This window comes from Brachycentrus maculatus, unplaced genomic scaffold (genome assembly GCF_059751285.1).
Source record: "Brachycentrus maculatus isolate JH-2025_06_01 unplaced genomic scaffold, ASM5975128v1 h1tg000090l, whole genome shotgun sequence".
Lineage (NCBI taxonomy): Eukaryota > Metazoa > Arthropoda > Insecta > Trichoptera > Brachycentridae > Brachycentrus > Brachycentrus maculatus.
Window position 1 is genome coordinate 684,036 of NW_028280844.1, and position 14,334 is coordinate 698,369.

At 29.6% G+C, this 14,334-nt stretch overlaps 1 protein-coding gene across 2 annotated transcripts in view; it reads left to right on the forward strand.

The window, feature by feature from the left end:
- Positions 1-2,752: 2,752 nt before the first annotated feature.
- CrebA (Cyclic-AMP response element binding protein A) overlaps positions 2,753-14,334 on the forward strand; it is a 198,885-nt gene continuing 187,303 nt past the window's right edge. Inside the window, exon 1 of one of the 2 annotated variants that reach the window (XM_088258050.1) lies at positions 2,753-3,380. In XM_088258050.1, coding sequence (XP_088114176.1) covers positions 3,315-3,380 — 66 coding nt within the window. In that variant the 5' untranslated portion in view covers positions 2,753-3,314. The remainder of the gene's footprint in view (positions 3,381-14,334) is intronic. The other variant, XM_088258049.1, reaches the window with a different exon arrangement.

Here is a 14,334-nt window from a genome sequence, read left to right on the forward strand (position 1 = left end):
TTCTAAATAAACTTGTTATCTGTAACTAAACCAGATTCATATTGTAGTTAAATACCTATAATTTGAGATACTAAATAAAATATTTCACATATTGTTCACATGATGTGTGTGAAATATTGGAAACAAGTAGATGATTTTATATTATTTGGGGAGTATGTTTTCTAGGGAAAGAAGGATTGATAAAGATATAGAAAGGAGAGTGAATGCTGGGAACAGAGTGAATCATGCACTGAAATCAGTTATAGCAAATAAAAACCTTGTTCCTGAGTCCTGGTTCCAACCCTAATGTATGGAAGTGAAGCATGGAGTTGGCAAAATAAGGATGAAAGTAGACTGAATGCAGAAAAAATGTAATCCCTCAGACGAATGTTCGGCAAAACGATATATGATAGATGTTCCAGTGGTAAAATAAAGAAAGAATGCAAAGCTGAGGTAAGGATTATCGATAAAATGAAGAAAGGTGTGTTGAGATGGTTTGGACTTGAACGAATGAGCGAGGAAAGAATGGTAAAACAAATTTATTACTAATTTCTATTATATTATAAGCATTTTTTTAGATTTTTTTTTTATCACAAAGAAGTATTTGCATTTTTTATTATTTACAAAAATATTTCAATTTCATACTATTTCTGTGAGCCAAAGCGGCTCATTGTTAGAAATAGGAATCAAATTGTGGTAGAGTGGGTTCGAACCGAGAAACTCTGACTCAAGAGTCCGCGACACTAACCACGGGACCACAACCCTACACATTTATTTTCCCTTATATCGATTTAGGATTTTAAAAAAAAATCTTTGGATTTACCTTATGGCAATAAAACATATGTTCAATATTTACTGACAGCAATAAAAAAATTTAATTCTCTTTACTTATTCGTTAATTTTGACTGTAAATATTAAATACTCTCCAATAATAATTTTTATTACGCAAATTAAACATTTAATTGCAAAGATCAGTAAAATATGTAACAATATTTCCATAGTATATGATTCTAAATAAGATCTCATTTTCCTGTGAAAAAACAAAATGAATTGAGAGAATTAAAATATTTTTAAATACGTTTCGAAAATGTATATTTTTTTTTCGAAATACATATACATAATATTATTTTGTATAAAATCTCATATTAAGTATAAACTAAATAACTGTTATCAATTAATTTAGTTGAAAATATATATGCATTCATTTATAAAATAGAAAGCAATATCAATTAATATTTATCTGAAAAAAACATGTATTTTTATTTTCCTAGTACTATTGTGTGTATATATAATATATATATATATATATATATATATATATATATATATATATATATATATATATATATATATATATATATATGTATATATATATATATATATATATATATATATATATATATATATATATATATATATATATATATATATATATATATATATATATATATATATATATATATATATATATATATATATATATATATATATATATATATATATATATATATATATATATATATATATATATATATATATATATATATATATATATATATATATATTTTTTTTTTTTATTTTTATTTTTTAAAGGGTTACCGCAAAGCCTCTACGTTAAGAGGCTTGTCTGCAAGTAGGATGTAAGGATAGGAGAAGGTAAATGTGAAAAATACATCACAAACGCTTGGACCAATTAAAATAAATATTTCTTGAATTTATTTTTGCAATAGGTAGGAATCAAACCCGCGACGCCAGTCTCGCAGTCGAACGTCTACCCAACTTCGCCACGGCGCCTGCCAAAGTGTTTATGAAATAAATTAAAATTCAAAATTCTTTATACAATTAGAAACATATTCTCTTCATAAAATACTAAAATTACTTTAGTATCTTTTTTGCATTTTCTAGAGCAATGTTGCGAGCGCTGTTATTTTGATTTATTTATTAAATATGTATCTAGTTTTTAGATGCTGTTAAAAAGCGTTACGTCCGAGTTCGGAATTAATCCATACACGTTATTCAATAAATGCGCTAAAAAAGTTTGAGATGTTATCACAGTTCGTATTTGCGTGGAAAATTACGCTCAAAATTAATTGAAATGCGCGTGCGTGTTGGAGTCGAAGATTGACGGAAAATACCGACCGGTTACGAATCGAAATGGCGCAGAAATTCAAATATGTGTGATAACACAAAGTAGTCTATCACTCTTTTCATATTTTGTAGCAAAAACATAATTATAAAAATGAATCCCCCAATAAATGTTGATTATGTACAAAAATAAGTATAACGAAATTAGTTTATTAGTCTTGCTTGTAGTATTTGAGTCATGGAATGCCAGACTTTTCCTCTTTTGTTTGAAAATACAAAAGAGACATTTAATAATAAATATGTTGTTATACATTACACATACATAGCATAACTGCTAAAGTGATTAAGTAGGCAGTTATTATTCGGGTCTCGAGTAATGAATGAAGAATGAATCACCTAATAGATAGGTGACAGCAGTAAGCGAAAGAATTCCGTTACATTATCTATTTATCTAGCTTTTTTAATGAAACGGCTTCGGGTAGTTGCGAATGACAAGAGATAACGGCACAGTAGAGATTGCAAGTTTATAATAATGTTATAATTCAAATATTATGTACAATTCTCCCGCAAGAAGAGGACGCCGCACTATAAAACAAGTTTCATCTCTTTTTAATTTTATGAGTGTGTAGAATCCTCGCTTTTCACACAGTTACATCACTTGTTTTGTCTCTTTTTGTCTACTCTAGTTAGTGAAGGAGGGACAAGGATACATACATGACGTTTAACCCCCCGAAGCCCTCGCGTCGAGCTTGGGCGCCGATAACGGCACGGCTCCGGGGCGGGGTCCGACTTTACTTTGCCCACACGTACTGTAGCGCGGTGGGATAGACACGAACAACTTTGCTCGCCAGTCTCCCTCATTCGCCGGTCACATTTCGGGCGCAACAGGTGTGGGCTCTGCGCTCCTGTCAGATCGCCTGTTTTAACATATTTGACTTAAACCTCCCCAGTTCGAACTTGCTAAACATGTTATAAAGTGCACTATTCACCCGCACACCCTTTCATGTGCAGACCGCGTTACACCTTTGACCTCTTAAAGTGACATTTGACAGACATTGACCGCCGGGCGTTTCATTCAACTTTTCCAGTTATTTATTTTGTGTTGTGAATTGTTTAGGATTCAGTGGAATTTATAGCCGATCGGAAGGTGCGCGCGTGCCATAAATGCGCGGACCCATGCACGTTTCGTGTTGATTTGTGTTGTGAATTGTGCCCTTCTCGAGAGAATCCGGACCCCTGACGCCTCCGACATGGAGACGTTCTACGATATTGCATCCAATGACCTGAAGGAACTGTGGGACTCTGACTTGGATACGGTAAGTGTCTTCACCGGGCAATCCTCACAATACCCGGCGCGATGTTCGCTCTCTTATCGCTTCAATTGAAAAAGACGATGATTATTTTTTAATAAGTTGTAATAATAATTATTACTCGATAAAAATACTTAAAAAAAATATTCAGATGATTGTGGATAGTTCTTCTTGGAATGTTAATTTTTGTTAAATTTATCCGGTACCTAAATTAAGGAAACTGATAAGTTGGAAATTAACACTTGTGCCGTGCTTTCGTCTCTTGGGATTCCCGGAGAACCTCCTTTCATTTCACAAATAATCAAACATATTTGCGCAAGCATTAAACTTCTAAGAATAATATATGAAACTTATATACAATTTACTTACATAGGTACTCGCATATTATTCCCTCGTGTATTATTCCAGAATTCTCAACGCGCTTTCTAATTGGATTGAATGTGTATTAGTTGTATAAGACATACCTTTTACTTTTTTTTTACAACATTTTCAATAAAAAATCTGCTTTTAAAGCATCAGCAGTAAAGATTTTCCCTCAACAAACTAATGTGCATTTTCGATGAGAGTTTTTAATTAATTCTCGAGATCTACCACAAACGACTTCAATAGCATTTACAACACAACAATTTTGATTTTTTTTATTATTCACCAATCTATCAGAGCCTATCGCTTTGTCTTTTTAATTAAAGGTTAATAAATAATATAATTTAAAAGCTCATTTCATGAACTTTGTATGTGGCAAATTCTGGATCAAAAGCGCTTATTGATCAACTAATTATAACAAATACAAAGTTTGGAACTAATTCAATATATTTCAGTAAAAGTTTAAAATCAAAACGGAGCCGGTGAGAATCTAGACCGCCATACCTTCATTTTCAACACTCCAATTTTTGTTTTTTTTATTGTTGTTGTTTTTCATACAGAAGTCTTAAACATATTAATTTAAAAAAAAATCTCACTTAATCAGAGTGTGAAATATCAATTTAAAGATTATAACCATTTTCAGTTATAGCTACTCGATCCAAGGCGTGCAGCACATGTTCTGCTGGTCTAGCAATTAAAATAATTGAAACATATAATATTTTTATCGTTCTATGTCGCTGAACTCGTTAAAATTCTATAATTGAAAATAATTCTACTTTTTTCCCTCCTTTTTTAGAAGTTCAACGCTCGAAAAACCGCTATGTAGCTACTTTAATTTACAAGCCTCCGAACACTTCACGTGTGTACACATACATATTATGTACTTACCAGTCTTTTCTCGGAAATATGAATATTTCATTAATTGCTGTATCTTTATAAAACTTCATTAATATATTGAGTTTTGATTTCAAAACTTTCCAGTGAAATAATCAATTGTGGGAAATTATTCGAGGAAAATCATGTATTTATTTTTGCAAGCAAAAGTAGTAGAGAAGTAATCGTAAGTCTGATGGATTTTAATTGTGAGAATTGGAAGAAAAAAAAGAGGGACTTTGGTTTGAGTTGCTTTTCGAAAAAAATAAGGAAAAACTTTAATATGTGTATGTATGGATTATAAAATATCTTTAGAGGGTCGTGAAGAAGATGACATGTGTAATGGGTTGATTTTTTTAGATGAAATGACCTTTATTTATACCGAATACATTGAGGTACTTTTTGGCCATTTTTTATTTATTTTTCTACCATTTTTAACCTTTTACCTATTAACTTTTATACTTAACAACTTTTACGTATAACATTAAAAGAAATGAATCAGTGGGTAATTTGGGTGGAGTTGTTTTGGTAATTCCAACTCGAGTCTGATCCTACTGAAGATGAAGAATTATGTAAAATCTTATTCGGTTACATCCGCATTAAAGTCTGCGGTTTTTCAATCTAAAAACTCTCAATACTCTTCACTCACTATGGTTCCAATATCAAACCGTTGCGGTTTCTAATTTTATTCTGAGAATATAAACACATCACTTCGTTTGTTATTATTCATAATAAATCTTACTTCGAAGTAATACAGTTTTACTTTGGTAACGTGCATTTTGATGCTTAGTTTTCACAGATTTGTTGATATCTTTCGACCGCTTATCTTAAATTTTCTTAGGCATTATAATCCTTATTTAAGGCTGAGATCTCAAACGTTCGAATTCGCCACATTCTAATTTCTCAAAGAGAATACATTTATCGTGGGTATGCCGGCAAAAAACATTAACTCAAAAATATGCAATTTTGACTTAATGATGCAAATCATAAAGTTTTCAAAGTTCTACAAACTGGCAAAATACACTAAGTAGTTTGAAATGTCATGTTTATGTGATTTTTAAAGTAAATTCAACTTTAAGTTTGATACATATCTAATAGTAGTGTTGGAGGTCCCGGGTTCAATTCCCAGAGGAGTCAAAATAAATTTTGGAGATTTTCACTCTCATATTGATTTAATATCACCTTGTACTGGTATAAGAAGCGGAGGGCTGATCTCATTGCTTTCATGCAATTAATGATCGAGATAACACTGCGTCGCTATGATGCAGTGCCCTATGCAATCTGACCATTTATTTTGTCCTCAAAACGGGACATCTACAAAATTTTACGTAATAGTATGTATATTCAAGAAAACACGAATAATTTTTATGTATTAAAATAAAGAAAATAAGAGGAATAAATAATATAAATATGAAAATATTATGTTTTACATTTTTCTGATGATTTTTTTTCTTCTTAGTATAAGTGGGATTGCTTTTAAATAAGAATGGAATTCATAGTACGATTTTTAAAATTTATCTTAACTAACAAACGTGTGTTGGTTTTTTTTTAAAACGGGACATTTCGACGTCCCGAAACATTTCTTGGGGACAGCGGGACAGGCTATCTAAAAACGGGACGGTCCCGTTCAAAAAAGGACGTATGGTCACACAACCTATGCATCATTGGGTGCGGATAAGGGTTAAAAGAAGAAAAAAGAATAGTAGTTTTAAACATGGAACCTATGAAAGTACACTTTTCATGTACTAACATTTTTCATTATGTAACTTTTATCGAACATACTTAAGTGTTTTATCAATATTAATTTGTACTCGCTTTTTTATCCCATAATTCCACTCGATAGAGGTCGCATGCGGATTGCTTGATATCACTAACGGTGATTTTTCAACTTATGTGACCTCTTATTATGTTTACTTATATTTAATATATGTAATCAAACATTGATGATTCGAATATTTTAGTATTGCATAGTAAAAAATTAAAAATGTGGTTTTTATCTGTGTTTTGTCTTTTATTACGACCTGAATTCGCGATTAGAGTTAACAGTAGTTATTTTTTGACATCTCAACATAGATGAAGAAGAATATGGAAGTCGGGGCATTTACGAGGCTCATCCGCTCCCTACGTGTAGCTTTCTATGGTATCTACAACATTTTTAGTGTGTCCAAATACTTGTTCACAAATCTGGATTATTCTGGATTATCCCCAATTAGGAGTTATTTTTTATGTTAATATTTTTACATCTTAACATAGATGAAGAAGTATATGGAAGTCTGCGCATTTACGGGGCTTACGACCGTCATAGGCTGGTTTTAGCGATCTCTTTACACACGTGTAAAGTGTACGTTTTCGTATGTTACTCTGGATATTCAGTTGAAGTGCATGATTGCTTAATCACCTTAGATTTAAATAATTGCCGTTGAGTCAATACAGTATTGATCTAATTCAGTGCCCCGTACACCATTGGGTGAGGATAAGGTTCAGTAAAAAAAAAATCCCGGGATCGATTCCCAGGGGGGGTGAAATTAAATATTAGTGATTCACTCTAATATTTATTTAATGTTATCCTGGACTGGTCCTTGAAGCGCAGGAGTGATCACCTTGCCTTCGTGTAAGTAACGAAAAAATTAACAGTGCTTCAATATGATGGAGTGCCCTATGCACCATTGGGTGCGGATGAGGGTTAGAAGAAGGAGAAGAAGAAAATAAAATCAACCACGTGCGTGTTTGTCGCTCGCCCACTTCAGGCAAAGTAAACGATAAGATTATTTGACAATCGATCGCAAATCGATATATATATATATATATATATATATATATATATATATATATATATATATATATATATATATATATATATAAATATATATATAAATATATATATATATATATATATATATATATATATATATATATATATATATATATATATATATATATATATATATTATATATAAATATATATATAAATATATATATATATATATATATATATATATATATATATATATATATATATATATATATATATATATATATATATATATATATATATATATATATATATATATATATATATATATATATATATATATATATATATATATATATATATATATATATATATATATATATATACATATATTTATATATATATATATATATATATATATATATATATATATATATATATATATATATATATATTTATACATATATATATATATATATATATACTATATATATATATATATATATATATATATATATATATATATATATATATATATATATATATATATATATATATATATATATATATATATATATATATATATATATATATATATATATATATATATATATATATATATATATATATATATATATATTTATACATATATATATATATATATATATATATATATATATATATATATATATATATATATATATATATATATATATATATATATATATATATATATATATATATATATATATACTATATATATAATATATAAATCGTGTGATTCATGGTTTTACCCGAGAGCATGTGTTATTACGAGTAGTTTACCTGCCTACGTAGTCACTAATTTGAATTGTTTTTGTAAACACTTTTAAAAGGTACTAATGAGTGTTGATTTTTAATAGATAATTGCCTGTTTCATCCGATACAGGGTATACCAGCCAAGAGGTCTATTCCAAAGAAAATATATCGAGTTAACTATGTAGTGTAGATAACTTGTATTAAGTATTTAACAAATACATTAACATTTATGTTTAATTCAGTAACATTAACTTCCTGACAAGATGGATTATGGAAATAAAAGTCGAGAAGTAATTTATTTATTATTTATTATATCTTTAGTTACCTACCTTATATTACATTTAATACAAACTATTTTTTACGCTTAATTTACATCATACCTATTCATTCTCTTTTTATTCTTCATACATTCAGGCATCTTGTCATACATTTTCAAACCCTAATAAATTATACAATTGTACAATTGCGACTCTGTTTTTTTTTTAAATGGCAGTCTTGTTTTATCCTTATTTCTAGTACCATGTTTATGATTTTTTTTAATTAAAACTATTTTATCCGTAAAATATCTAGGTAATTTATCGTTAAAAAATTATATATAAAGATAAGCATATTAAGTATAAATAAGTCTCTTTTTTATAGGTAACCAGTTGAGTTGTTCTCTCATTTTTTCTATATTCTTATATCTATTTTTCTTAAGTACTATTCTCACAGCTTATAAGTAAATAGCTTGTAATGTTCAAAGTTATCTACACCATATAGTTAACGCGTTATCTTTTCTTTGAAATAGACTCCCTGGGTTTGCATGATAATGTTTGGATACAAGCTAATGGTAGATATGTACGTAGGTTTCTACTAATAATTACTCCGAAACCCTTCAAGGGCAAATGTTACTTTCTCCACAGCGAAGAAGTGTTTAGAAAAAGAAAATCTAATAAAAGCACCAATGAGTAAGAATCCAGTACAGACATTCATTCGGAACAATATCGGAAAGTTTCTAGATTTTTTTAAAAAAGAGTACCCTTGCAAAAAATGCTTGCATTATTGGGTCATACTTTAAATATGTTTTCTTCGCAATTACTCCTACGCGAACGCTACCAAAATAAGCGTACCATAAGTATGGGTCGTTTTTTTTTTTTTTTTTTCTTAGTGGGCACAGCGATCAAAAGGTGCCAAATTTTCGACACATTTTTGCAACTCTAAATTGTTAATATTAACGATGAAGTAAATAATATTTTTATGAATGGCATTTTGGCAAAATTTAACATTGATACTAATAAGTGTTACTCTTACCATTTAATTTTGCTATAAACACCCTCATTTTTTAACATTATTATTTTATTTTTATTTTTTACCATACAACCGTGGCCCACCCAATGAACGTTCAAGAAATCAGTTTTCTGGCTTATTAGATAGTAAATTGCGCCCAACATATCGACTTGAGAATTTAGTCGATATCTTTAAACATAAAAGTTGAATTTTTTATCGACGAATACTCGTATTATATTTTCATTCAACCGGTGTTTGTGATACCTCAAGGTTATAGTAGGTACTAAACGGGGTATTACTAGATTTAATTATTTAAAAAAAAAGTTCATTATTACCTGGCTTTAAAAATATTTATTATTGTACATACAGTAAAAGTACATACATATTTAAAATAAATTACTGTTGCTTACATTAATAATTAAAAAAAAAACTGTTAGTACCATCGTTATGTTATACCCGATAATGAAAAGAAACATTTTTTTCTCCCGTTTGTAAAGGAATAACAAAATGTAAATAAAAAAAAACAATGAAATAAAATAAAATAAGAATAATTTTATTTAATGAACGTTTTTTTTATTTAAACAGGTATTTTTTTTTAAACCTACATGTTTTTAATTATTTAAATGCATGTTTATATATGTATTTGAACGTGTTTGATTTTCTATTTTTTTTGTCTAAAAAACAGTGGAACCTCTCATAACATGCACTTCTCATAACGAGTAAAAAAATGTGAAAAAGTTGCTCCCTTAACGAGTGAAATTTCGTAAGAGTTACAGAAAAAGGGCAAGTCCCTTTTTCACGACATTCACTTGCGAACCGGGACTTCCGCGCTAGTCAAAATAGAAAATGTTTCGCTTAACAAGTGTTTCGCTTAACAATAAAGATTCTGGAAAGAATTATGCGCGTTATGAGAGGTTCCACTGCATAATATTTATAAAACACCATTTCTTTTAAATTCGTTAATGGTCTCAGATAACCACTAATTATATCTCGCATTCATCTTGGGCACTTGTTTTCCAGTATTTTATATTAAACAATATTATTTTTATTATTCGTATGGCCACTAAAACGTAGATAAGATAAAAAATAATCAAATAATCCATTAAATGCCACTGCTGTCAAAAAATAAAATTCGATGATCTGCTTTATACGATACGTAAAACTTTAACTTACCTAATCCACATCCGCTAGACCAAAATATCGAAATCTTTTAGTACACAACCATGATACACGTCCCAAGAATTAACAATAAATATGGGGGTCGAACACTGCAATATATCGTTCCGAACATTTTTAAGTTGTTGCCGACGGATGTTAGAGGTCAAAATAAAATATGGAACAAAAGCAAAATAAAGGAATGGGTGAATGATCAAGAGTTAGTTTTATGAAAATTGTAAAATGATTATATTCTTAATTTTTCTCTTTTTTTTGTGTATATTAGGTTAAAATCGTTAAAAACAATAAAAAATGTATAAAAAAAGAACTCCACCGACAAAACACACAAGGTGGCTTGGTGGGTCTCAAAAAAAAGTTCTAAACATGTTAAAATTGTGATTTAAATAAATGTATACAATTAAAAAAATATATTAAAAATATGTGTATATACAACTGACCAGGACCAATGCTAAAAAAAATAATACCGTACTGGTAAAACCAGTACAAATGGTCACCTTATGCTTTATTGAACACCGATTGGAGCGTAGAGGCAAAGTGAGCTATGTGCGATTTCGCATTCTCCTCTCTTTCGGCGCTTGTCAGTTCAGTAAAGCGGAGAAATGTTACAAGTCACAAAGGTCGCATTATTTTCTTAATTTTTTGCTGTTGAAGCGGTAGAGTTTTTGTTAGTTTTCTCTCTAAATCTGTTTATGTCTCTAATCATAATGTAATGGTGCGCGTCGTCTTGGAAATTTCTATTATTTCCGTAAAATTTTAATCCGATTTGCTCTCAGCCTGATTTCTTTAGTAAAAAACTAAATAAAACCCTTTGGATTTTCACCGAGACGCTCTATGAATGCAATGATTCAGAGAAAAATGACAAATCGTAAGACGTCCAATTTCAATACATATATTGAAATTGGAGAATATAAAAAAAAAGATTTTGAGTAATACAAATTTTTATTTCGACCTTTACAAATTTTTCTGTTATGTGGAAAAGATGATATCTGTCGAGTGGCTGCCACCTATTTGTGCCCGTTTTATCAATATGTTTGTAAACTGCAGCTGTCTAGTTCACAAATGATAAATATGATTGAAGTTCCACGCCATTTGCAAAAATTATAACATCTCATGACAGGGTGATTACTCATGTGCCACCCTGTATGTATGTTTGAACTTAGACACCGCCTTGTATATGTTGTGCAACAAAAACATGTCTAGTTCACAAATGATAAATATGATTAACGTACGACACCATTTGCAAAAATTATAACATCTTCCGATAGGGTGATTATTTTTGTGCTACCCTGTAGTTCTTCAGTTATTTATATTAGACTGATCGCCTTACATTCGTGTAATTTATCACCATGTTAGTGCTGCATCAATATGACGAGGTGAATGAGATATTTTGTTTTATTTTTCGTTTGTACCGGATGTGTCATCTTATTTTGTATTGAAACTGTAAGATATGTTTTGAGCATCCACTTAAACGGGATGTCGCGTGTTTATTAAATCATCTATTTCCTGTTGATTTCAACCGATCGATTTAAATTTACATCACAGAGAATCTCGTCAGGTATTTATCAAAAAAAATTAACCGTGGAAGATTATACGTAGATATCTTGTATGACTTCTGTTATCGTAATTGGAACGTGTTCTCAGATACATTGATTAAAACTATTTTTTATTCAGTGTATGTAGCAATAAATTGTTTGTTTTTAATCCTAATAATATACTTACCTAAAAAATACACTTTTGAAGTATCAGATAAAAAATACCTTATCTTTTAAGCTCTACAAAGGTATATCACTGAAAAAAATTATATTTTACTACAATTTTAACGGATATATTATACGAGTATATAATTATGTACATCTAAGTATCATAAATTAATTTGAAATCGTCGATTGCTATGGTTTTTATTATGTGGCTTTATATAATTTATATCCTTTGTCATGTTTAATCAAAAATCGTCAATTTTCAGTTGTGCATGTTTTCGGAATGCCCAGAAAATGTACTATATCACAACAAAAGTGGCATATTTTAAACTTAATATTCACCCGCTACAGGGCAGAAAGTGATGTTTTTGGATTTTGAAGAAAATGTATTGTTTAATTATTTTTTTTAAATACACGAAATATTTTTCAAATGGAGAAAAAAAACCTCCAGGTTCTAGATAAAAAGATTTGTTCAATTAGTGGTTTGATATCTACTTTTAATACATTTTATTATATTCTTAAACTTTAAACGATCTCCTGAAAAATCAAGTTTTATTATAATATATTTGTTGAAAGGAGTGAGCGAAATGTCAAATATGATTAGTTTTGTGCCACTCTGTACAAACATTATCGTTAGAAAACGCAAGTTGACCATAGAGTATGTCTGTTTTTGTTAAAATTACCCGAAATTATTTTACGCATACTTGAAAATCTTTCTTTATTATCTATCCATTACAATCGACAGTTATACCATGGATCCATGTTTACCTTTGGTTTTCTGATATTTGCTAAGATTTAATCTCGGTCGAAACAATAGTTCATGAATATAATTCCGAACGCTAAACGTTTCATCAACTCGTAAATTGAATAAACGTTACGTATGCATCGAGGGAAGCATTTGATTGATCAGTGATAAGAACGGATCCGTTATCTAGTGATTGAATATCTGTAGCGAATAAGTGAAAGTTATTCGCAATACCTGTTTAATATCAGAGGAATGACGAGGATTATCGAGAGTACTTTCAAAACTAAATCTTCTACTGGAATTAGAACGGAAAATGATCATTTCATTTCGTTTTAAAGTAGAACATTCCATCAACAGTATTTATTAAAAAATACTATAGGTACCTGTACCCGACAACAATGTGTTGCTCTAACTCAGTTTGGTTAGGTTAGATTAGGTTAGGTAAGGTTAGATTAGTTGCTCTCACTCCGTTTGGTTAGGTTATGTTAGGTTAGGCGTCATAATAAAATAAACATGTACGCGTATTCGAGTAAAACGTTGTGCCCAAATTTCAAAGCAATCGGTGGGTTACTTTAAAAAATATAAGAATTTGAACAAACGACCATTTACACTATAATTTTTATAGATTTTTTCTCCGTATGATTAATGGAAAATAATCAATGGAAAATTATATCGGTTTTAAAATATATCGGTTAAAAAGTCAATATCGTCGGGTAGTCGGAAATATACTGTTCTTATGTTCCAAAATTATATTATTTTTTAATATCTTTAGATAGATGAAGAAGAATATCGAAGTCTGGGCATTTACGGGGCTTACGACCGTCATAGGCTGGTTTAAGTGATCACTTTACACACGCGTAACACACACCAATTCTGCCCATGATTGATAACCAAACTACGCAAATTCTTGGAAGTATGATCCAATTCCGAAACCTTGTACTTGAATTACTAGAATTTTCACTAGAGACATCTATTGGTGAGATGAAGAAGCGTATTAATAATCAGAAACTCTTATTTGAACCAGCCTATGACGGTCGTAAGCCCCGTAAATGCCCATACTTCCAAATTCTTCTTCATCTATGTTGAGATGTCAACAAAATAATATGAAAAATAACTCCTACAATTGGAGATAATCCAGATTTGTGACAGAAGTACTTACACACTCGAAATGTTGTTCAAAAATTATGTTGGCAGTAAATTTTGTTCTCATATTAGTACAGCCCTTCGTGTATGTTTTGCATATCTTGACTAATCAGTGGCGCTTATCTACCATTCATTGTGCGGATAATG